General features: G+C 42.2%; 1 protein-coding gene across 1 annotated transcript in view; it reads right to left on the reverse strand.

Annotated features, from left to right (window-relative positions):
* The window catches only part of EMILIN2 (elastin microfibril interfacer 2), a gene marked incomplete at both ends in the record, with an annotated part of 37,222 nt that continues 13,995 nt past the window's right edge, over positions 1–23,227 (reverse strand). The window contains 6 exons of the mRNA XM_080610247.1: positions 1–338; positions 1,066–1,200; positions 9,903–9,941; positions 10,521–10,859; positions 17,138–19,072; positions 21,016–21,191. Coding sequence (XP_080466373.1) covers positions 1–338; positions 1,066–1,200; positions 9,903–9,941; positions 10,521–10,859; positions 17,138–19,072; positions 21,016–21,191 — 2,962 coding nt within the window. The remainder of the gene's footprint in view (positions 339–1,065; positions 1,201–9,902; positions 9,942–10,520; positions 10,860–17,137; positions 19,073–21,015; positions 21,192–23,227) is intronic.

The following is a 23,227-nucleotide window of genomic DNA, read 5'->3' on the forward strand; positions in this document are numbered from 1 at the left end:
CTAAACATGAGAAATGGAAGGATAAAGGAGAACTCCACTAAATGTGGAGTACATTTCGTCAGAGTCTGTGTAGGCCAGTTTGCCTCCCGTTACAACGACGTTTACTTCATCTCCTGCTTTGAGGTGAAGAACAAGGTGGAACGTCCCAGGACCACCACAGGTCTGTTTCCCTGAGTAGGGTTTGTGATACTCCAACAGTTCCCTTCTGTATCCAGCCGTGTGGAGCTGAGCTACGCTTGCATTGGAGACAGACAGCACTGCTTCTACATACTCATCCCTCTCTGGGGCCAGCACAGCAGTGATCAGGTAGCGTCCTTCATATGGTGATGTGAAAATGCCTGCAGAAGCGTTCTCAGAGTTATTCAGAATGGAGAGACCTAATCGCTCCAAGTACAATGACAAACATAAAATGACATGGGTTACCCTTTGCTATGTACAGATAACTGTGACATGGTCAGCCTGGACAGCAGACCAACTGACAGCAGTCATGAAGACAAAGGGTTACTGCTTTTATACTGAGCCCACAAGTCCTTTGGAACCTCCTGGCCTAAGCAGCCACCATGACTCAGAGCTGGGTGATGAGGTGAGAGGCACCCACATGCTATGCCAGTCCCCAGTAGGTTAAGGCACACCTAATACCCTTGAGTGACAGGACACTCTGCCTGAGGAGGGGGCAACCCACAGGCACTACTACTGGGGAGGCAGTACGTATCGCCTGCCTCTCCCTGGGTGACCCATCTGGCTGAGCTGCAGTGAAGTGGGCTAGCAAGGAACCTCACCTCTACCACCTGGTCTCAGCCAGCCTGAGGTGGGTGAGGAGCAAAACCTGCTGTGCTGGCAGAGCTAACACAGTGGTGAGTGGGCCTCAAAATTACAGACAGCTGCAGAAAATCAGTAGTGGCAAAGTGTGTGCCTGTCCACATCCATAGGAAGCTTTTGTTCCAGGTTTAGATAAACTTATTTTGTTTTTTCAATGCGCCAGCAAGGCCTGAGATAGCACCAAACACTGGTAACCCACGCTACTGCCTGTCTGGTATATCTGTAGGTCCATTCTTTGGCTGTTACCTGTATTAGGGTTGTAATAGTCCCCGTCATTCACGAGCACTTTGTTAAAGTGAACCACGCCAACATCACTGGAGAAAGGCTTCTGTGTGAGCCCAGCAGAAAATGACACCAGAGAGGCCGCAGCGGCAGCAGGTCCTAAAATGGGTAATAACATGAGTCAGAGTCACATCAGGATGACAACACAGCCTCTCCCTGTGATGGGTTATAATCTGCTGTGTCTCTGTTCCTGCACATACTCCACTTGGATAAATCCTGTCACTTGATGGATGCCAGAATTAGCAGAATATGAACTGCTGGCCCAGGTCCCAGGTGTCTCACCATAAAATTTACTAAGCACCATAAAATTCCTGCCTTGGCCACAGCATCCCTGGTTTTGGGTTGGGTTATTTCTTCCTTCTACGGAAAAGGTACATGGCTTGTAAATGCTGTCAGTGGAAATCCTGCCACCTCTCAGTTCAGCAATGCTTCTGCCATGGACCTTCCTCAGGATCGAGGCTGCCCTTGGACACCTCCGCTCTCCATCGCTATCACAATGACAACAGGAGTGCTAAAGGTGTATAGCTCGTGCCAGCTTTCCTAGTCATCCTGAGAAGCTGTACACAGCTTAGATCTCTCACCTTCTCTGCTGAAGTGTAGTGAAAATAGCTACAAGAAGAAACACTTTGGCATTATAGCAAAGAGAACCATCACTGGGGATTTTCTCTCTCTCCGGCGCCTTCTCTTTTGGAGTACTTTTCATCCCAGTTTTTCTTAGCAGATCAGTCACTTCAGTATTTTATAGTGGCTACTTGCTTACTATCTAAACACTGCTGCTTGACAGAATACAATTTGGACAATTGAAACAGATTTTTACATTTAACAAACTGGCTAAATGGCCTTTAGTGATCTACCACTTACTAGTTCCACTTTAGTTCCTTTCCCTCTAAACATTTCCCTTAAAGTAGGACACACTGGTAGAAGCAGTCAACTATAGTTGCCTTGTTTGGGCAATTAGGTAAACAACAAACGCACTTAAAGTTGCCCTCAGTTGCTCTGTTCTGTGCTGTTCAGGTTAGGATCCATATCTTCTCTGTGCTCTCAATCTGAGATGCCCATCAGCAACCAGTGTTCCATTAAGATTATATCCCTTAAAAATTGAAGGTAAAAAGTGTCAAAACTTCATCTAAAACATGGATATGCAAGTGCTCTGCTATCCTTCTTTGAATAACTTGGCATTGGGGGTGGGAGGGTAAGGCAAGGTGAAGACACGCCTGCAACTTCAGAAATGGCAAATAATTACCTTGACTTCCCTGAGGGCTGGTAACCAGCTGCCTCACATATCTTTGGAAATCTCTTTATTAAGCATTCTGTCTCACGCTCTGAAAACAGACGGAAGCCCTTTTTCAGTACTCCTGCCTGCAAGTGTGCCTGCAGCGGCTCTTGTAGGTTAAGATGAGGTGATTTGAGAGGACCAAAATTAATTGCAGGAGGTCTACTTAAGAAGCTTCTGTAAAGCTCCATTACTATAACACCACACTACTTATAGAAAGCATCTCTTTGTATTCTTTGACTATCCTGAGATTCAAATCAACTGGAAATGCACTTCAACTAACTTCTTGTTGGTTGTAATGCACAGATGACAGAAACTATGCCTGCCCAGAAACACTGTCCTCTCCGTTTGGAGTAACTCCAGTTCTGTCTGGTTTGGTGTCATCTGAACAAGGGAGCGACTCCTCCCCTGGCTCGCCCTGGCTTCCTTCAAGATTTTCCTGCACTAATTGCTAGAATAGTTATTAGAGTCTGCTGCCAAAATGGCTTCAGATCGGCAGCCTAGTTTAGCACACCAGCTGGGTTTGTCCAAAGGAGAAATCTTAAACCTGCCCAAGTATTCTGATCAGTTCAATGGGCAAAATAAGAAGGCACAGTAAAGATGCAATGTGTCTATGTTCTCTTACCCTCCTCTCTTCCCCCAGCTGGAACTGGGCCCATTTAAAGCTTTCACAACTGCTACCAACAGCTCTCAGCAGTGCTTTTGCGGGGCCTTACAGACAGGTGAGCTACCTTGTCTTACATGTCTTCACTTGCAAACACTTCTTCATACAAAGATCAAAGTTCGGCTTCTCTAGGCAAGGTCCAGGCTTGGACACTTCGCTTAAGCGGTTAAATGTCATGGAATTATAAAAAATCAGGAAGAAGTTTTAAAGCACTTAAAGGCTGGGAACCACATGCACAGCTCTGATGAAGAAACTGCTGGACAGACAAAAGGTTTAACAGCAGATTCAACCACAGTTTACAGCTTCTGGGGAGGAAAAAACTCTTGGACTTTAGATGTATTCAAGAAGGTTTCACTTGAGATATATTTATATATATGCCAGCAGGAGCAGGTATGCCTGTTCATGACAGTCTAAGCTACTGTAGTGCATTCTGGGGGGTCAAAAGACCAGAGAAAATAACATGGGTGGCCTTTGTTAGGTTACATCTACTTTCACCCATCTGCTAGCTGTATTTCTGGTTCTCTACCTCCCTTTTAACTTCCCAGCACAGTTCATGCCTCCCACAGAGCCCAAGGGCCAGCAGGAGAAAAAGAAGAAGAAAAACAAAACCCAACCAAAACAGAACAGTGCACAGCACAGGCCTTTTCTATCAAGATGAGAAAAAAATAACAGTGTGATGGTGCTGCTGACAACTGCACAGCAACTGGAATGAGGACTCTTCAAGAATCTACACAGCAGAGAAACTAAGTACATAATTAATTTGTCAGTATGCACTTATGACTCCTTGCATATTGCAGGAGTAGGGAGGATATGTCAGATTTCTTCTGCTTGGCCAATACTCCTAAATCTAAAGGAGGGCAAACTGCATCATTTCAGTCAAGCTAAAGAGGACAAAATATCAGCAATTTATCACCTCCCTGCTCTCTTTTCCTGGTTTTTGGTTGGTTGGTTGGTTTGGTTTGGTTTGGTTTGGTTTTTTTAACTCTTCATTTTGAACCTAACATCCCATTTCCATGAACATTCCCTCTGCTTATGGGAACGCCATGCAGAGAAGCAGAGCAGCACAGTGCCACACTGATTTCCATTAGCCAGTGCTCAGTGAAGCTGGGCCCATCACAGTATCACAGTATGTTAGAGATTGGAAGGGACCTCAAAAGATCATCTAGTCCAATCCCCCTGCCAGAGCAGGAACACCTAGATAAGGTTACACAGGAATGTGTCCAGGCGGGTTTTGAATGTCTCCAGAGAAGGAGACTCCACAACCTCCCTGGGCAGCCTGTTCCAGTGTTCCGTCACCCTCACTGAGAAGAAGTTTCTTCTCAAGTTTAAGTGGAACCTCTTGTGTTCCAGTTTGTACCCATTACCCCTTGTCCTATCATTGTTTGCCGCTGAGAAGAGCCTGGCTCCATCCTCATGACACTCCCCCTTTATATATTTATATACACTAATAAGGTCCCCCCGCAGTCTCCTCTTCTCCAAACTATAGAGACCCAGCTCCCTCAGCCTTTCCTCATAAGGGAGATGCTCCACTCCCTTAATCATCTTAGTTGCCCTGCGCTGGGCTCTCTCCAGCAGGTCCCTGTCCTTCTTGAACTGAGGGGCCCAGAACTGGACACAATATTCCAGATGCAGTCTCACCAGGGCAGAGTAGAGGGGAAGGAGGACCTCTCTCGACCTACTGACCACCCCCCTTCTAATACACCCCAGGATGCCATTGGCCTTCTTGGCCACAAGGGCACAGTGTTGGCTCATGGTCATCCTGCCGTCCACTAGGACCCCCAGGTCCCTCTCCCCTACACTGCTTTCTAACAGGTCGTTCCCCAACCTATACTGGAACCTGGGGTTGTTCCTGCCCAGATGCAGGACTCTACACTTTCCCTTGTTATATTTCATCAAGTTTCTCCCTGCCCAACTCTCCAGCCTGTCCAGGTCTCGCTGGATGGCAGCACAGCCTTCTGGCGTGTCAGCCACTCCTCCCAGCTTAGTGTCATCAGCAAACTTGCTGACAGTACACTCAATTCCCTCATCTAAATCATTGATGAATATATTAAACAATACTGGTCCCAATACTGACCCTTGAGGCACTCCACTAGATACAGGCCTCCAACTAGACTCTGCCCCATAGACTACAACTCTCTGGCTTCTGTCCTTCAGCCAGTTTGCAGTCCATCTCACTACCTGATCATCCAGGCCACACTTCCTCAATTTAGCTATGAGGATGCTGTGGGAGACTGTGTCAAATGCTTTGCTGAAGTCAAGGTAGACCACGTCCACCGCTCTGCCATCATCCATCCACAATGTTATTTCCTCATAAAAGGCTATGAGGTTGGTCAAGCATGACTTCCCCTTGGTAAAGCCATGTTGACTGCCCCTCATAACCCTCTTATCCTTGACATGCCTTAAGATGGCATCAAGGATAAGGTGTTCCATCACTTTCCCAGGGATGGAGGTGAGGCTGACTGGTCTATAGTTACCCGGGTCCTCCTTCTTGCCCTTTTTGAAGACTGGAGTGACATTTGCTTTCCTCCAGTCCTCAGGCACCTCTCCCATTTCCCCAGACTTGGTAAAGATGATGGAGAGTGGTCTAGCAATGACTTCCGCCAGTTCCCTCAGCACCCGTGGGTGCATCCCATCTGGACCCATGGATTTATGGATGTCCAGATTGCTCAACTGGTCCCTAACCCATTCCTCGTCGACTAAGGCAAACTGCTCCCTTGACCTGACTTCATCTGAGGTCTCAGGGGTACAGGGCTCTTCAGGACTGCCTCCGGCAGAGTAGACAGAGACAAAGAAGGCATTCAATAACTCTGCCATCTCTGTATCTTCTGTCACCAGGGCACCCATCCCATTCACCAGTGGGCCTACCTTGCCTCTGGTGTTAGTTTTATCTGCCATGTATTTGAAAAAGCTCTTTCTGTTGTCCTTGACCCCTCTCGCCAGATTTAATTCTAAGGAGGCCTTAGCCATCCTAGCTGCCTTCCTACATCCTCTAGCAGCAGCCTTATATTCCTCCCGAGTGGCCAGCCCCTCCTTCCATGACCTGTAAACTCTCCTCTTCCACTTGAGCATACCCAGCAGTTCCTTATTTAGCCATGCAGGTCTCTTGGCCCTCTTCCTTGACTTCCTACGTGTCGGGATGCTCTGCTCTTGAGCTCGGAATAAGCAATTCTTGAATGTCAACCAACTATCCTGAGCCCCTTTACCTTCAAGCAGCCTTGCCCATGGGATTTCCTCTAGCAATTGCTTGAAAAGGCCAAAGTTTGCCCTGCTAAAGTCCAGGGTTGCAATTCTACTTGCTATTCTACTGGTCCTACCACACAAGATCCTGAATTCCACCATCTCGTGGTCGCTGCAACCAAGGCAGCCCTCAACCTTTACTGCTTCGACCAGCCCCTCCTTGTTAGTGAGGATGAGATCCAGCAGCGCTCCTCTCCTGGTTGGCTCATCCACCATTTGGATGAGGAAGTTATCATCCATACACTGGAGGAACCTCCTGGACTGTGGCTGGGTTGCTGAGTAGTCCTTCCAGCAAACATCAGGGAAGTTAAAATCCCCCACGACAACCATGGCCTGTGACTGTGAGGCCGCTCTCAGCTGCCTGTAGAAGGCCTCGTCAACTTCCTCTCTCATTATCTCTACTCTGCTAAATCACAGTGGTTTTGATGCCGATGATAACTCAGTGCATTAGCAAGACACAACTACTTTTCTCCTGAGTCTGTTAGTAACAGCTCTCTCGGCTCTAACAACTCCCACCTCCCAGATTTCAGCAAGAGAAGGTTTTCCCCAGCACTTATCTACTGCTTCTTACACAACCATCCACCTTCTACCCCATCCTTCAGCACACAGAATTGTGCAGTTCTTTCATGCAAGCAGCAGCTAAACACAACCACTGGTGCAACATGTTCTTTACCTCAGAGTCAGCAAACATGCTTTCCCCTGTGCTAGGCCACTGATATTACTAATGAGAATACTGCTTCGTGTCCAATGATTAAAAGAAAGAGCTAAACATGAGCAGAACCTGTCACAAGCACGACAAAGTAATTTATGTATTCAGTAAACTCTTTCTTCAAATCAAAGACCACCTAGAACAATATAAATCTTACATTAAGATAATGTTGTGCCTTTATATTTGAAACGTCCTATATGCTTGCTGCCTGGAGTCACATGGAAAAAGTAAAGATGGTTAGTATCAGACAAGTAAAAGGAATTAAAAAAGACTAAATTAGCCCTTTCCTGCATAAATACATACAGCAGCATTCACACAGCAGTAGGACTCACTAGATCAGCTCTTGTCTTTTAGAGAGGTGCAACAGCCTCCACTGAAGCTGCAGGGTTAAGGACACAACACTGAAGGCAGCATGAAGGGGGAGGGTGAGAAAAGCAGTTTGTGCTTTCAGTGATTTTTTTTTCACTGTGACCCTCTGTATGCTAATCAGAATGTCCAAATCCTCTTCTTGGCTCTGTCCTTGCCTAGATGTGTGACCTGGGATTTTACAAGCATTTTCTCATCAGTTCCTACATCAGCCAATTCACTACTTTTGCCTCAATTTTCTTTGCTTCAGAAAACAGAAATTCTCATAACTATAAAACTGCCATGCTTCAAAAACATCTCCTGCTGATGTTTCTTTAAATAATAACTGGTTCAACTCTTTTTGCATTAAAAGGGATTAGTTGGATGCACTGAGGTCCTGACACTTAACTCACCTTTTTCATAAACTCCTTGCCTGTAAAAATAGAGCTTATATGTGATACTGTACCTTATACTCTCTCACTAATACTTGTTAGGTCCTCAAAAATCTTTGCCTACCACATTGTATTGTGAGATGCATGCAAACAGATAGCTAATGCATCTGAAAATCTCAAGAAATACTTTGCTATTTAAAGTATGCAAATTGTGCCGCAGCATTCAAGAAGAGCACTGGAGTGTGATAGTTTAATCCCAGAGGAGAGTTGGAGCCCTCAGCTTCTTCCTGAGCAGTGCTTTTTATTTAACAGAAGTTATTCAGAAACAGAAGTGAAAGGAGGTACTCAGAAGGCCAATTTAATAGTATAAGCTGCTTATTTTAGGAACTATTGTACAGGAAGGTCTGATCTTCTTTCAAATTTGAATTTCAGTACTACAAAATGCACTGGGTGAAGACTGGCAAAGACATCATGAACTGTGGTCCTGCACAAATTAGATATTAAGGATTCCTTGATGCCTTATTTAAACATTAAGTTCTTCCTCCAATAAGCCAAAAATCTTGCCTTCCCCAGCTGTTCACTTCCACCGCAACACTGTTAACTCCGGAATGCTACCTCAGAATGCTCTTTCTTTGCTGCTTGTAAGCAAACACTGATCATTAGGGACAGTGGACGTAAATGCTCTAACTCCACAGGAAGTCCAATAGTTATTTGCACCATCCTTACCTCCCTGTTTTCTACGACTACCTACCACTGGGGTTTGCAAGGCATTTTGGGGGAAGTTAAAGGACAGATCAGAAGGTGTATCTTATATTTAGATGGGTCTTCTGAGGCAGAGATCAGAAAAAGGAACAACTTGGTCAAGCCCACCTCTCTCTGGATCCCAGGTGATAACATTACTTACAACGTTTTCCACCAAGCAGCAACAGGCACTCTGCCTGCCAAACCCTGCCTTTTCAACACTTAACATCCACCTACTGTTTCACACAGTTTTAGCATAAACTGATTAAATTACTGCTGTCTATGAATGGCACAGATTGTACAAAGTGGAAGAAAACCCCCAGGAAATACATTTATCACAGAAATCTAGACATCTATATTGGCTATGCTGGCATCAAGATAAACAAACGTTTCTTTACTTCTTATCCTCTTCCAGAAGCCTCACCTATTGCTGCTTGTTCTTACTACCAAATGCAAAGAAGATTGCTTTAAGGCTATGACTGATTTTAATTAGAAAGTATAAATATCAGGATTTCAGTGTCAAATCTTTACAACTCTTTTTGTCAGTACCCAGACCAATCTTTATGATGTGTATCTGTGATTTCATTAGGGACATCAAACTAAGTCCCAAGGGTAGGATTTTGGATGCCATAAAGCCCTAATGTTTTATTTTCATCTATTTCCCGTATTTCCGCAAACAAATTTAGATGAAATCATTCTTTTTGAAGAGGGTGTGGGAATCTTCACTTTGATCCAGGATACCAGATAATATCTTGAGTATGAGGTTGTAGGGCAGGCAGCACCCAATCAACACATTTATCAAAGCCAACCAGCATGTCCCATACAAGATTTATACCTGTTTATCATACAAATCCCTAAATGAGCTTATTTATAATTAACAATTATAAAAAATAAAAATTAAACACCAAAGTAGGAAAACTACATTTTGAATCTTTTTAAGCTGTGGTTGTCTCTGGCAGCACTCTCGCTTTCCCAGAAGTCAGGAACACGAGATCTCATGATTCTAAACAAAGATAGAAACTGTCCCACAAGGAGAACTAACACATGCACTAGCTCAAATACTAGCAGTGCTTCAAGATCTTAATCTTGGCTTTATCTGTATCTTGTTAAAGAAATGTTAAAATTTTAAGAAATATATATTTTAGCATTTAAAAGGAAAATAAAAAGGTCAGCACTGACATTTACTAGGACATAGAAACCCTCTGAATTTAAAAAAAAGCACTGAAGTAACAATAACCCAAATGAATTATTTTCCAAAACCTCTGTATCGTGTAAGGATACAGACTGTTTAAACGCTTAGGTACAGCAAAAATGTGACAGATTTTCCTCAATGCTAAACTTAAATACTAAAAATTAACATTGTCTCAACCATGACCTCCCAGGCACTGAAATAAACATTAAGTACCTGTGTAAAGAATTTCTAGGAAACAACTGCCTTACCTTGCGACTCTGTGGTAGCAGGAGATGACTTTGGATATCCTACAAATGAAAAGTAGTGTGTGTGACACAGTATGTAATGTAATGGAATACGTTATCACAAAATACCACTGCAGTCTTCTAAAAAGCATCCTTTGTTACCTAACAGCAATCTACTGAAATAGCTACCAAATATCATCTCTTATGAAATGCTCAATTATCATTAAACTGGAGTGGTCACAGTAATGAAAACCAAATTCCTACTACAATGTACTAAATCGCTATGCACTATGCCAAGAAAAGAAATCATTTAAGTTCCCCTAGTGGCAAAGCCGCTGTAGTTACCAATGATTTTACATTAGTCCTGATGACCTCATGCTTTATGCAGCCTTGGCAAAGGCAACAGAAGGGGCACTGAATCTGTTTTCCTTACTTCTGTAGCCAGCTGGAGGCTGCAAAGGCCTGTTCACAGTACCTCTGCCGTAAGCACGTTCCCAACTGCAACAGCTATAATGGACATCCACCAAAGGCTGAAAGGCGGCTGATGAAGCGTAACAGATCTCAGTGCTACCCTTCTAGCAAGACCTGGCTTGTCCATTGCACATGAATGGGAATGATTCACTGTCAGTTTTGTTCTCTCACCTGGTGCTCCAGCATATCCTTCAGCAATGGGCATAGTACTTTGACCAGCCTGACCATCCACACTCCTAAGCCGCCCTCTTCCTGACATTAAAACGGTGCCTGGAGGGCCTGCCTCTCCAGTCTCCAGGATGATCCCCGTTGTTCCAGGCAGAAATGGCACAACTCCTGATCCTGGTAGCGCTGGGCGTGGAGGAGGTCTCAGCTGTGGTGGCAGGAGGGGGATCCTCTGTCGCGGGGGTTGTATTTGTATCCTTGGCCTTGATGGCAGCAAGGATATGCCAGGCTGGGGCTGCAGCGGTGGTCTTGGTGGCAATGGCTGCCGTGGTACTTCTGATCGCCCTTTGAAATGATGAAAGAAGAAAGGAAGACACAGAATTATTCACCTAAAATAGCATTTAAAATTGCTTATTTTTTGGGAAAAAAAACCAAACAACAAACAAACAAACAAAAAACACAACAAAAACAAAAAACCAAAAACTCAAACAAACAAGCAAAAAAAAACAAACAAAAGAACAACTTTAAAATAAAACTTTTTTTTCCCTTAGACCCAAGACTGCAGTGGTAAAACTCCTTTCCACACCTGCAGTACTACAGACTCCCCTATTTCCCAGCCTGTGACACAGGGAAAGGAATGAAGACAGCCTGGAAACGGAACAAGCAGCAGTCAGAGAGTCATAGAATAGTTAGGGTTGGAAAGGACCTTAAGATCATCTAGTGCCAGATCCCCTGCCATGGGCAGGGACACCACACACTAGACCATGTCACCCAAGGCTCCCTCCAATCTGGCCTTGAAAATAACCTGGCCCAAGTCTAATAACTGTGAACATTCACTTGCTCGTCCAGCTTTGACTTGCTGCACCAAGCGGGCCTCGTATCCTACCTATTCCCTCTGCTGCCTTCATCTCCATTGCATGTTCTCTCCCTACCTTCACTTCAGTGTTCCTGAACCTCTCCCACCCATCACACCTACTTTTGACTCTGTACTCACACAACACTTAGCACAAAGCTGACCCTTTATCACTACCGTAAAGAAAAGTATCCACAGAAAAAAAAACCTGAGTAAATGAACAGTGACTTAACAGATTTTTTCCCCTACTTTGAAAAGCAATAAACTTCTAATTCCAAGTATTCCCATTACTAATATTTTCTGACAACAAAGGCAGAACCCTACAATATAATCCACCAGAAAAGCCATTATTGTTTAAAGAGAAGAGATACCATTAAAAGACTTTTCCAGTAGGGCAGCCAACACATATGACATCAGGATTTAACAGTGCTGACATGGTTACTTTTGTGTATCTGCTCCAGTTCTAAGCCCTTTATAGGAATTACAACTTATTTATAAAACTGAAGTCTTATATGACATATAAGGATGCAATGTCCTCCCAAGAATGAAGCTGAATTACATTAAGAAGAGGAATTCACAAACGTGTAGTTTTCAGCAATCCACACATTTACAGAGTAATTTGTCATTTCAGATGCCATGTCAGCTTTTACACAGAGTAATTAGAATTTCATTCTAAATTAAACATTACCATTGGTTATTTTGGTTGCATTTTGAGACTTGAGCTTTAGGTGCAGGGATGGAAAGGAGTTTCTGCGGAAATGGACAAACATCCCCTTGCAAATTTATCTGATGCAACTCATCACACCAGAGATGCTTGCAACGGTCCACAGTGGAGACCACAGCTCTGCAGAGCCGGGGACACCCAGGAGTGCCTTACCCCATACCTTTGGGCGAGAGCCTACAACCAAGTCATGCAGGTATTGTCCATGACACATGGCTGGGGCCAGACACTGTTGCTGGCAACCCCCATGCTGCTTCATGACTACTCGACACCTGCATTTTACCCTTGTGAATCTCATTCCTTGTTTTCATCTCATAAGTCCACATAAGCCTTCCAGAGAGGCTGTCTGAAGTCATAGCCTCACACCACCTGCACTCATTTACTAGATATGCCTGCTAGAAAAAAATCTTCCTGAACTTTGCTGGCTGACTTTAACTGTCATGAGAGTCGAAACTAACACAAGCAATGCACTGATAAGCTGCACTGAAGCTTACTTCATAACTCTATCCACAAGGCAGAGAACTAAGGAGTGAAATGTTCACTTTATACAGATTACAGTTATCACAGTATCACAGTATCACAGTATGTTAGAGATTGGAAGGGACCTCAAAAGATCATCTAGTCCAATCCCCCTGCCGGAGCAGGAACACCTAGATAAGGTTACACAGGAATGTGTCCAGGCGGGTTTTGAATGTCTCCAGAGAAGGAGACTCCACAACCTCCCTGGGCAGCCTGTTCCAGTGTTCTGTCATCCTCACTGAGAAGAAGTTTCTTCTCAAGTCTTCATAAAAATCCCAGCATTAAAAAAATCTTATTCAATAAAAGGCTTAAAGTATCAAAGTGAATTATTTAACAGAGTTGTTAACTTGGTGAGACATCTTCTGTCCACAGCAGCATAGATTCAGACCCTCAACTAAGGGCTTCGGATTAACCTCATTCAAAACATACATTGACAAAGCACTTTACCTTGGGATGCGAGTACTTGTCATTGCTCTAGTCAATTAAGCTGAGCTTTATTAAGACAATGACTTGCACTGACACAGGGAAAATGAATACATTGCTCTGCTTGCTTTTCTAAACCTTCAAATAACAACTGCTTAAATCCCATATCCTGTGCAAACCGCTTTCTTGTATGCAACATCAATACTATAATATTCAGAATTGTCCAATTACATCTCCATAAAGTTAAATCCAAAATCACCCGCCTAAAGCTCAACTTAAAGTATCAGCAATCAGATATGTGTGGATTGAGAGGGATCTGGTCTGCCAACTTTGCCAACCTTTTTGGACTCTTCTCCTGAGGATGCATCATAGCAAGACAGAGCACCAATAAATCACTAGATAAAGATGATAACACTGGAGCCACCCTATCCTGATCCTGTATTCACACATGTTTTCAATTCACAAGGCAGTGAGAAAATGAAGCCCTGACAAAGGCTGGAGTGAATCTAGCTGCTTAAGCTTTGCTGAACAACAGGCAAAACAGAAATCTTCCCGGTCATCTTCCCAACTATCTGGGAAGGCAAAGAGCATAGCTGAGCTCATTACACAGCTGAGAACAGTAACACTGTCTTCAGCAGTGGCGTTCTGGCTGCTCTGGTTGTCATCACTGGTGTGACAACTTGGTTACCATGTCATACAACAGCTTCTGCTCTCAGATGCCCATCCGCAAGTGAAATAGAACGAAAGGTTTCCCTCCTCAGCTGAAAATTTACTCAAGGAAGGCGGAATGATTTACAAGCAGTGACCTGGATGTATGAGGTGGGTGGGTCTCCAGGATGTGTCTGTTTCTAGGATCATCCTGCCCCAACCATGCTCTCCAGAGCCCCCAGAACACATAGAAACGAAGCGCAAAAAACAAACTAGCAAGTAAAAGAATCTGTCACTGCACTCAGAATAAGCCAAACAGACCTTACCGGAATTTTTTTATGGATACCAAAAGGATTTGACAATTAAGTTACAAAGTATAAGCTCACAGGGAGCCTAGGGGGATTTACTATGGCTATTTGCACTACAACACTGAGATTTTACGTTGTCCTTTATCAGTGTTGTAATGTAGAGCACACATTTGGTTTCTTAGGCCATAACTTCAGCAGACAACATTTTGCTGTTGCTTTCAAAGCCCAGCTATAGACACAATTCCCAGAAGAACTGCAGTTCAGGTCAAATAACCGTAACCAAAGTAAACTGCACTCCCAGCGTGGTATCTGGCTGCATGACCACAGTTGGGATTCCTGGAAAACCTAATGAATCTGTATGAATAGGCAGTAAGTTAAAAGAGACCACTAACTAACACGGCTTTCAGTTTCTTGCCATTTGAAGAGCAAATGTATCTGCAGAGCGGTACAGAGTGCAGTGAGAACAACTTATCCTGCAAGACATGAAACTGGAAATGGTCATCATCTAATGTGGACAAAGAGCTGCTGGACTACGTTACCCTGGTGAGCGCATGCATGGTTCTCTACACTCTTCGAGCAAACCACTGCCTGCTCCCACCACCACCCTGTGTATGGCAGGATGCTGTACTATTCTTCATCAGAAATTATGACAAATAAATTTCTGGCCCCTGGGTCCATATCTGACATACAATCCATCACTAACCTGGCTTGTTACTTTGGATAGAGGCACTTGAAACCCATTAATAAAAAATTTGGGAAAAAAACCACAGGCATACTCATAAGATCAGGGTCATTTGACTTTGCTCTAGTTTATAGTGAGCTGGGCTTACACTGCTTTATAAGATTTTATATCGTATTTCTTGCAATACATCCTTGCCTTACTGCCCTCTACAACTGTTATTAGCAACAGCTTGTTTCTGTTTCGGCCTTTCTAAGGTCAAATGACATCATCTGAATGCTACGATACACTGGCAAATGGTGAATAAGAAATTCTACACCGATCTAAGGCCAAGAATGACAGTCTTCCTTTCAAATGTCAGTATCGGTGATGATGCTGCAGATCACAGATATGTAAATAGTTAAAGTCATACCCGAACTCACGTAACTGGGTTCCTAAACTACTTCCAAAAAAGTCTCTTTTGCCAAAATCCTTCTGCAACTCCAGCCATCAAAACTTACTTAGACTGCTGTGCCAAGCAGTGTTATTTTAATTGGAAACATTTCGGGACTGAAGTATGTGCTTCACCAATCTTTCAGAGGCCGGATGCATCCCATCACAGGGAGGTTTGCTCAGAGTGCCTACTCCCCAGATCCAGCAGCAGCATCCTTCCATAGGCTCTCAACACCCAGTGGTGGATCGAGAGCTCTGCCCTGAAACAGCATTATTTTATGGAAACCCAGGCATGCTGACGCTTGTTAATGCATTACAACATCGTAAGAGGGCAGATAAATACCACCCATGAGGCCACTCAAACACCTGCTTTAAATAACACACAAAAGATTACTGTGTGTTTCTTGCACCTTATTCCAACGTTGGTCCCTACTGCAAATTTTTTCTGGGCAAGATTGATGAGAAATAGGGTTACACAGGTACATCATACTGCATTTTAATGGGGACCAGGTCTGCTTCTGCAAGATCTAGGGGTGAAGGTCCTAACCCTGTTGAATTTAAGTCAAGATTTCACCAAGTGAATTATCTGAGAATTATGGACTCCCTCCATTCCCCTTCACTTCTTCCTTTAAAGGAAGAGAAATATTTATGTTTTTAATCTCACACAAAAACTTCTCATCTCAGAAGGATTTTTGTGTAAAGTACTGCAATACATTTGGTTTTAAACAATTAAACACTCAAAAGAAACACATCTGTCACAGGCTTTCAAGTCTCCACCTCAGAATGAGAAGGATATACTTCACTAAAAAAACTACTTCATGAAGCAAAACTTGTCCATTCAAGCAACAGCACTCACAGTCCTGCATCTGATCTCCCCCAACCACCACCAGCTGCAACATCCCACAGCCTCTTCCCTCAGCACCTCTTCTTCTGATCTAAGGCCAGTCACAGAAATTGGCCTCTTATTTATCTCATAGGTGCACAAAATTAAAACCAGAAACATCAACCAACTGAAGAATGCAGTTTCAAAATAGTCTCCAATTCCTGTGTTTCTGCGTCATGCTGACAGAAACAGGAACTCAGCTTCCTTCTGTAAACTTTGACTCTCTCAGAAAAACAACCCTTTGCTGAAATTCGGAGGAAGAACTACAGAGTTCTTGCAAGCTCTACACCCTCCTTCAGAGGGAACTGAGTGGCATTTGGCAAGGTCTCTAAACCTTCATGGCAAGGTTCACCAACATGTTGAGGTTACCATTTCACAGCATCTTGAGCCAAAGGGAATGTGCCTTTGCTTCTCAGCCACTCTAATGCAAACTTTAAACCACCAGATTTAAAGGAGGCAGATTTGAGCTAACATGCTGGACTACAAACAAAAGTGCTGAGGTGTGAAAACACTGCCAGCTGGGGTGTGAGCCTATTGCCAGCTTGCCAACTACATTGTGGGAATGCAAATTTCTGGGAGAACTATGAAGGAGAAGTCTTGTATTGCCGCACCAAGATAGGCTGGAGCTTGTTTGTGAAAGTCCTGAAAGCCCTGGTGATAAATTATAATCATTAACTCATGCTAAGAATACAGAAGCTTACAGAGAATCTTTCTTATCAAAAATCTGAATTCCTTTGATATCCGTTTTCTCCACTCACTTTTCAATTTCCCCTGAGGAATCAAGAATAATATCATACAGCAAAATAAAACAAAATTAAATCTAATTAACTGGAATAACACCCACAGATAATGACTACTTAAAACACACTTTAAACTCACTATCCAGTAATATTAGTTTTCCTACTCTCTTTATTCTAGCTCAAAGTAAACATGAAAGCATATACGACTTCTTTCTTTTGAGAATGCTTTTATAAGGACCCAAAGCCCTCTACGGTGTTCTAGACCAAAGAGCCAAAATTAGAGTCACTGTAAAAACAAAGTAGAAGTTGTGTAATATTAAATTTTTCCTCCCTGCTTAGTTCCCTTCTAAAATTCAGAAAAGACAGGCAGTTGAAAAACAAACAATCAAAAAGCACTTAAAAGAGCAAAAAACTTACTTGGGTCAGATTGAGATTTCAGCATGCCTTCAATGTCCGTGGTGATTTTGGAGACCTGACTATTAAAGTGTTGGACAGAATTTTTGAGGCCAGAAATATCAGTGGAATGAGCCGCTATAGTTCCATTCATTTCACGGATGCAGTTCCATAAGCTGCTCACGTGCTTATTCAGACCTTCTTTTATCTTCTGCAAGCTACCTGAGACAGAGTCCAGCTTGCCGCAGACTTTTTCAACATGTGAGACTCTGCTCTCAACATCCGAAACGCCCTCCTGGATACCTTGGGTCTTCTCTTTGCACTTGCTAAGATCATTCAGGATATGGTCATTCAGCTGTTCTAGTCTCTCTTTTACTTCACCACAGCAGTTATCACTGGGGTGAGCAGTCTGATTTGCAAATGTCCTCTGCATTTGATCGATTTTCCGGAAGACACCTCGTTGTGTTTTTCTACAGGTAGAATTGACACCCAGAAGCTGCTCCTTGCAGCTACTCAAGCCATCCTGAAGATCTTTCATATCTTTATCCATGACATTTAGACTATACCGGAATACACGTACATCTCTCTGCATTTTCTGGATGTCACGTTGGTTACCCTTAATTAAGCTGAGTTTCTCATTAAGAGAGCTATTTAGAGACTGCAGGAGAACCGAGTTATTATCTGTTTTCGAAAGCAAGTGATTGTATTTGTTGTTACAGTTTTCTAGCTCTTTCTGAATGTCCTCCATACCCTGAGGTGCAGACTGACATTTCTGCCCACAGAGGTGTTCAAGTGACAGTATTTTGTTCTTCAGGAAATTTATTTCTTCTGTAAATTGTTTATTTGCAAGTCCTGCATCACTGGGCAAGATGGGCCCAGGATTAATAAACATTCCATCTGGGTCTGTGGTATTAGCAATCTCTAATATAGTGCCACCCAGCCTATCTTCTAGTGCCCGCAGCTTTTGATCAAACAAGTCTCTCAATTCATCTACTTCAGCAGCTATGGCACCACGGAGAGTTTCCTCAACGTAAAAGCAATGTTCTTCAGCGTTTCGTTCTGTAACATTCATCCTCGCATCCAGCTCCTCCAACCTCTCACCAAACATGTCTTCTAGATCTGGAGTTGATAATCGACTGATCTCATTATCTATTCGGACATTCAAGATCCTGTGTGCTTCCGCAACTCTCTCAATCTTTTTGTCTAAATCCTTTATCTGTTGGTCAAGGTCATTCTTCTCACCCTCCTTGCAACAACTGGACTTGTTTGATGGAATCTGAGTTCGGAGAGTATTTCTTTCTTTCCTCAAGTCATTCTCTTTTCCCTTTATAACATCAATTATTCCTACACCGTTACTGTCATTGTCATCACACTGCTGCTGGATATCCTGTAATTTGTATTCACAGGAGCTCTTCAGATCTGCCATTTTCTTTTCAAATCCTTCCAGTAGTTCCTGTCTGAGGGACTCAAATTTGGAGTCTATATATTCCCGATATATGTTATCACTGGGCATTGTTATTGTAGGTCCTTGTGCTGCCTCCTGCAGTTGTTTTAATTGCCCTTCGTAGTCTTTTACTTTTCCATTTAGTTCTTCCAGCTTGTCATTCCTCATCTTCAAGGCTTCTTTGACATCAGCTAGCTCAGACTTTAGATCTTCCATTTCAAAATCAATAAAAGGGTCTTTCTGATCTTTATTGTTGAGCAGTCCAGGCAGATGAATAGTGTCTGTTTCACCACCAACCTCACTATCAGGCTCTGGGCGGTCATAAAGATTGTTCAGCCAAGTGACCAACATTTTACTAGCATCTTCTTGGACAGTCAACTTTAGATTTTCATTCACACCTGCCACAGAGGACTGAAGTTCAAGCACTGATCGTGTAAGCCTAAACAATTCATCCTCAAGAAACTGCATTTTCTTCTCATATGGTGGAGGTTCTGGCACTTCGGTTGGTTCTGCATCTGTTTCATGGAAATAAAAGACAAAGCCTTCATGTAGATATTCCCAGTGGTATCTGTTTTAATCAGCTAAGGCTAATTTCACTTTTCTTTAAAGCTGAAGAATGGTTTAAATTGCAAAATTCTTGTTCCCTTTTCTATTCCTGTTTTCAGTAGTTTATACTTAAAACATTATCAGAACACTCCAAACTAAAAATTTTAGCACACTGACCAACTCCTACCAAGGTAAAATGGCAATAAATAACAAAAAATTACCAAGCAGAATCCCCCTTCTTGTTCAGCAATGAATCTAAGCTACAGCATATATAAGAGACCATTATAGATCCATACACATCACAACACAAACACCTATAACAGTAATTCGGGAGGTACAATCAACAATAATTGCTCCTGAATTCACACTGAAAACTCAAGTGGCAACAATTTATGTGCCTAAAGTGGGTTTATGCTTCAGTGTTCTGCTGAACTGGAATCCAAATGCACATACTGATGGGGTTCAAGAAGATATTCCAGTTATCAAATTGCTTCAAAAATACATAATAATTCAAAACATATTTAAGTAGGCAATAAAAATTTGTATAAAAGCATAAGCTTCACACATCCAAAATCACTAGATAAAATAACACCAGCACTCTCCTCAAAAAAGTAAATGTAGTTAAGAAGCAGAAGCTAAAAAGAAAATATACTTCTTAAAATATGACAGAAAATAGACACACAAATTGTTATCATTAGAATAACTCTTTCAAATGACAAGTGGAGTTAACAGTTGAATCTTCAGACAAAGTAATTTTAGTACTGGCTCCAAGCTAGTTATACAGTGGACAGCATCACTGAGATAAGGTCTGAAGGACACACAGTTGGATTTTTTCCTGAGTTCTAAACCGGATTTAAGCTTAAAGACATTACAAACCAGGTAGGCAGTCACAGATGTACTCTCAAGACTGGCAGGGTGGCAGATTCCTTTAATAATAAAAAAGTATGCAGAGTGTAGCTAATACATACACACTGGTCTATTTTTGCACTGAATTGTGGTTATTTTAGGGTCAGAGCAGAAAGAAAATCTCTAGACACAAGCAGTGTGCAATTTACTTAAAGATATCACTGTGGTTTATTATTATCTTCTGGAAATACTACTTTAGGTGGGCTAACAAAATATTTTAAAAGCTTATTTTTAAAGCACATCTATAATCTATAGGAATGGCCTGACACAATGTACAGTTCCAATCCATTCCACTACACAAAACCACAAGGGCAAATCTGACTAAGCATCATACGTGACACTAACCTCCAACGATGTTCGAGAAAGTCCTTCAGAAGGAAACATCTGTTTGTCATTTTTTATTAGTACAGAAAAAGCACAGGACTGCAGTAACAGCATTCCTTCTTATCCCTTTAGAAGACATTATCTTACGCAAACAAACACCGTTCACTCTTTAAGGTACTTTTTCAGAAATCAAGGTTTATCATTCCCCTTTAGTATTAAGGTAAGTAATCTAACATGAATCCGCAAAATCTGCACAAGCCCTTGAACAAGGGAAAAACTGCTCTGGAGTCAATCAAAATTAGTACCTGTTCTTTTTGGTTTTAATAATTTTAATAATAGTTCCTCTCAAATACATCTTCTGTGCTGAATACTGAAGAAACCACAAAAAAACCTCCTGTAAATTCTTACAAAAACCCCAACCCAAACCCAAAGGTTTTCCTGAACCATGAATAGGCAGTTGGTATTTATGGCCAGTGATCTACAGCCACCCCTCCATTATTCTTCAGGAAATTCTATCAAGGTTGTTAGTGCCTGGCTATTATTTTCCCACCACACCATGTCTTCCATATGGCTTTTGTACCTGCCAGTTGTTGAGTTTAATAGAACCCATAATGGTTCTTAAAAAGATGAAACAAGAAACCAGACATGACCATGCATACCAAAATTCAAACAAAAAAGTTACCCAAGCCTTTCTTCACAACAGCTTTTGCTGGTGTTGTGGGACGACGAGCAGTGTTTGGCTTTTCTGCTGGGCCATCTTTGCAGTCCTCCCCTTTGTACCCAGGACAACATCTCCATTCGAGCTCTGTTACTGTCTTATACGCAACTGTGTACCGAGGTCTGAAACTCGTTCGGTATCTGCCAAAACAGAAAGCATTTTAAACATTCCATAACCTAATCTGCTATTTAGATTAAAACAAAAATTAAAACTTCTTTTTATTAAAAATAATTCTTTTCATCTATGATTTATTTTGTCCTTCAAATATCAAATGAACAAATGTTTCTGCCTAGGTTTTAAAGTTACCTGCACTCAACACAGTCATGTCAGGGAGAGCAAATATGGCCATAGAACAAGGGCTTTCATGTATGAGCAGAGGGGTAATATGATGTGGGAAGCGAATTTTCAGCTCATCAGACACTGCTGAGACTAACAGTGACAATCAGTGTATTACTGCATAAATTCAAAAACCTTTTTCTTCTAAATAACTGTTTTACATTGCAAACCCACCCACAGGGCTGCTCTGGCAGCAGCTCTTCTGGACATCAAAAATGGTTTCTGCCTTTGTCCCACTTGCCTTTCCACAGTCTCCACACAAGCTATTCCTCAGAATCCATATGTAAGGAGCAGTCAAAACTAGGAGGAATATTACAAGGAAGGACAAAATGGTGAAAGCATGAGTCAGAGAAGGACATGAAGAGTCAGATGAAATGCCACAACCAATAAAGGTATCTTTCCTACCTCACTAGTTAAGATGAAAAGGGTCTTGCAGACAAACCTATGCACACATTACATACATAAGTCTTAATTCACCCCAACTAATCACTCAAAAGTTAATAAATGGCAAACTGATCCTGGTTGGGTTGTGCGACTTTCTTTAACCACAGACTTACTCGGTAACTTTCCTCCAGCACATGCACCCCGTGTTCAGCTGCAGTCAGACACTAAGGTATCCCATCAGACCATAAGCAGAGGCTGTGCTGGTTTAGAAAAACTAAATCAATTTAAGGTACCATTTTGGGTTGAGAGAGGAGGAGTATAAGTAAAACAGGAATTTGTCACCTGAGCTGTATAAATTGGTATACTTGGAATACACAAGAAACAAAGAAGTTATCTCAATTTCTCATATTAACTCCTTTCTTTTATAAAATTAGTATCATACTACTAACTTTTCTATGGCCTCTTCAGATCTTCTTAAGGTTATTTCAGATTAGACAACAGTTTGCATGCACTAATGAACAACAGGCTCACTTCACAGCTGAGGTGTCCCTAAAGAAGTGATACCAGAAGAACAAATACAGGACAGCAGCAAAGGACTCAGCTCTGCAACAGATTTCACTCCTAGCCTGGCCAGGCTCATAGGGAATGTATTTTGAGACAGAGAATACAGTACAGAATGGACACCAGAAGCAGGCATGCTAACCAGACCAAAATCAATCATGTTTCATTAAACACAGCCTTGTATTAATATGCAAAATTCCTTACTGCAAAAAATAAGCAATCAGCTACCAAATGCAGACTTACATCTTAACACTGACTGTGAAACAGTTCATATTATAAGTCAAACTGCTACTCTTCAAAGCTTCTCTTGGCATGCGTGTAAATAATTACTGAAATAATTCTGTATATTTTTATTCAGCACCTTTCACCTTCAGAGACATAATTTTAATATAATATCTCACATCTGATAGCCATTAGCTACCATTATGACTTTATCTACGATTTCTCATTTAAGGGGGAAAAAATTAACTAGAGACTGTCATATTTTTTCCAACTGTTTTTGGGCCAAAGAGTACTTTGTTTTAATAAGCCTCTCTGGATTTCCTTCCCCTTGTGAATCTTTACAAGGAGGCAGGGGCAGGCTAGGCTGTAGCTCTGTCGATAAGCTGCTTGTGACTGCTGTAGTTTGCTGTGGTTGCCAGCTTTTCAGATTCTGACCTGCAGCATGTAAACACAGAGTAGGTTTCCAATCCTGTTTTACCTTCGCAAAACCATATATACGAAACAGCAGTAAACTGCACTTCAGCTCATAATTTCTTTTACGGTTTTCACTAAAACATCTGCTGAATCTGTTTACAAACGTGAAATACAGACATCCCCAAGGTCAAATGCGTTAAAAATTAAGTAGAGAAGTGCAATGTAGAGGGCACCACTGGGAAGAACAACATTCCGGCCA

This window comes from Psittacula echo, assembly GCF_963264785.1.
Source record: "Psittacula echo genome assembly, chromosome: 2".
NCBI lineage: Eukaryota > Metazoa > Chordata > Aves > Psittaciformes > Psittacidae > Psittacula > Psittacula echo.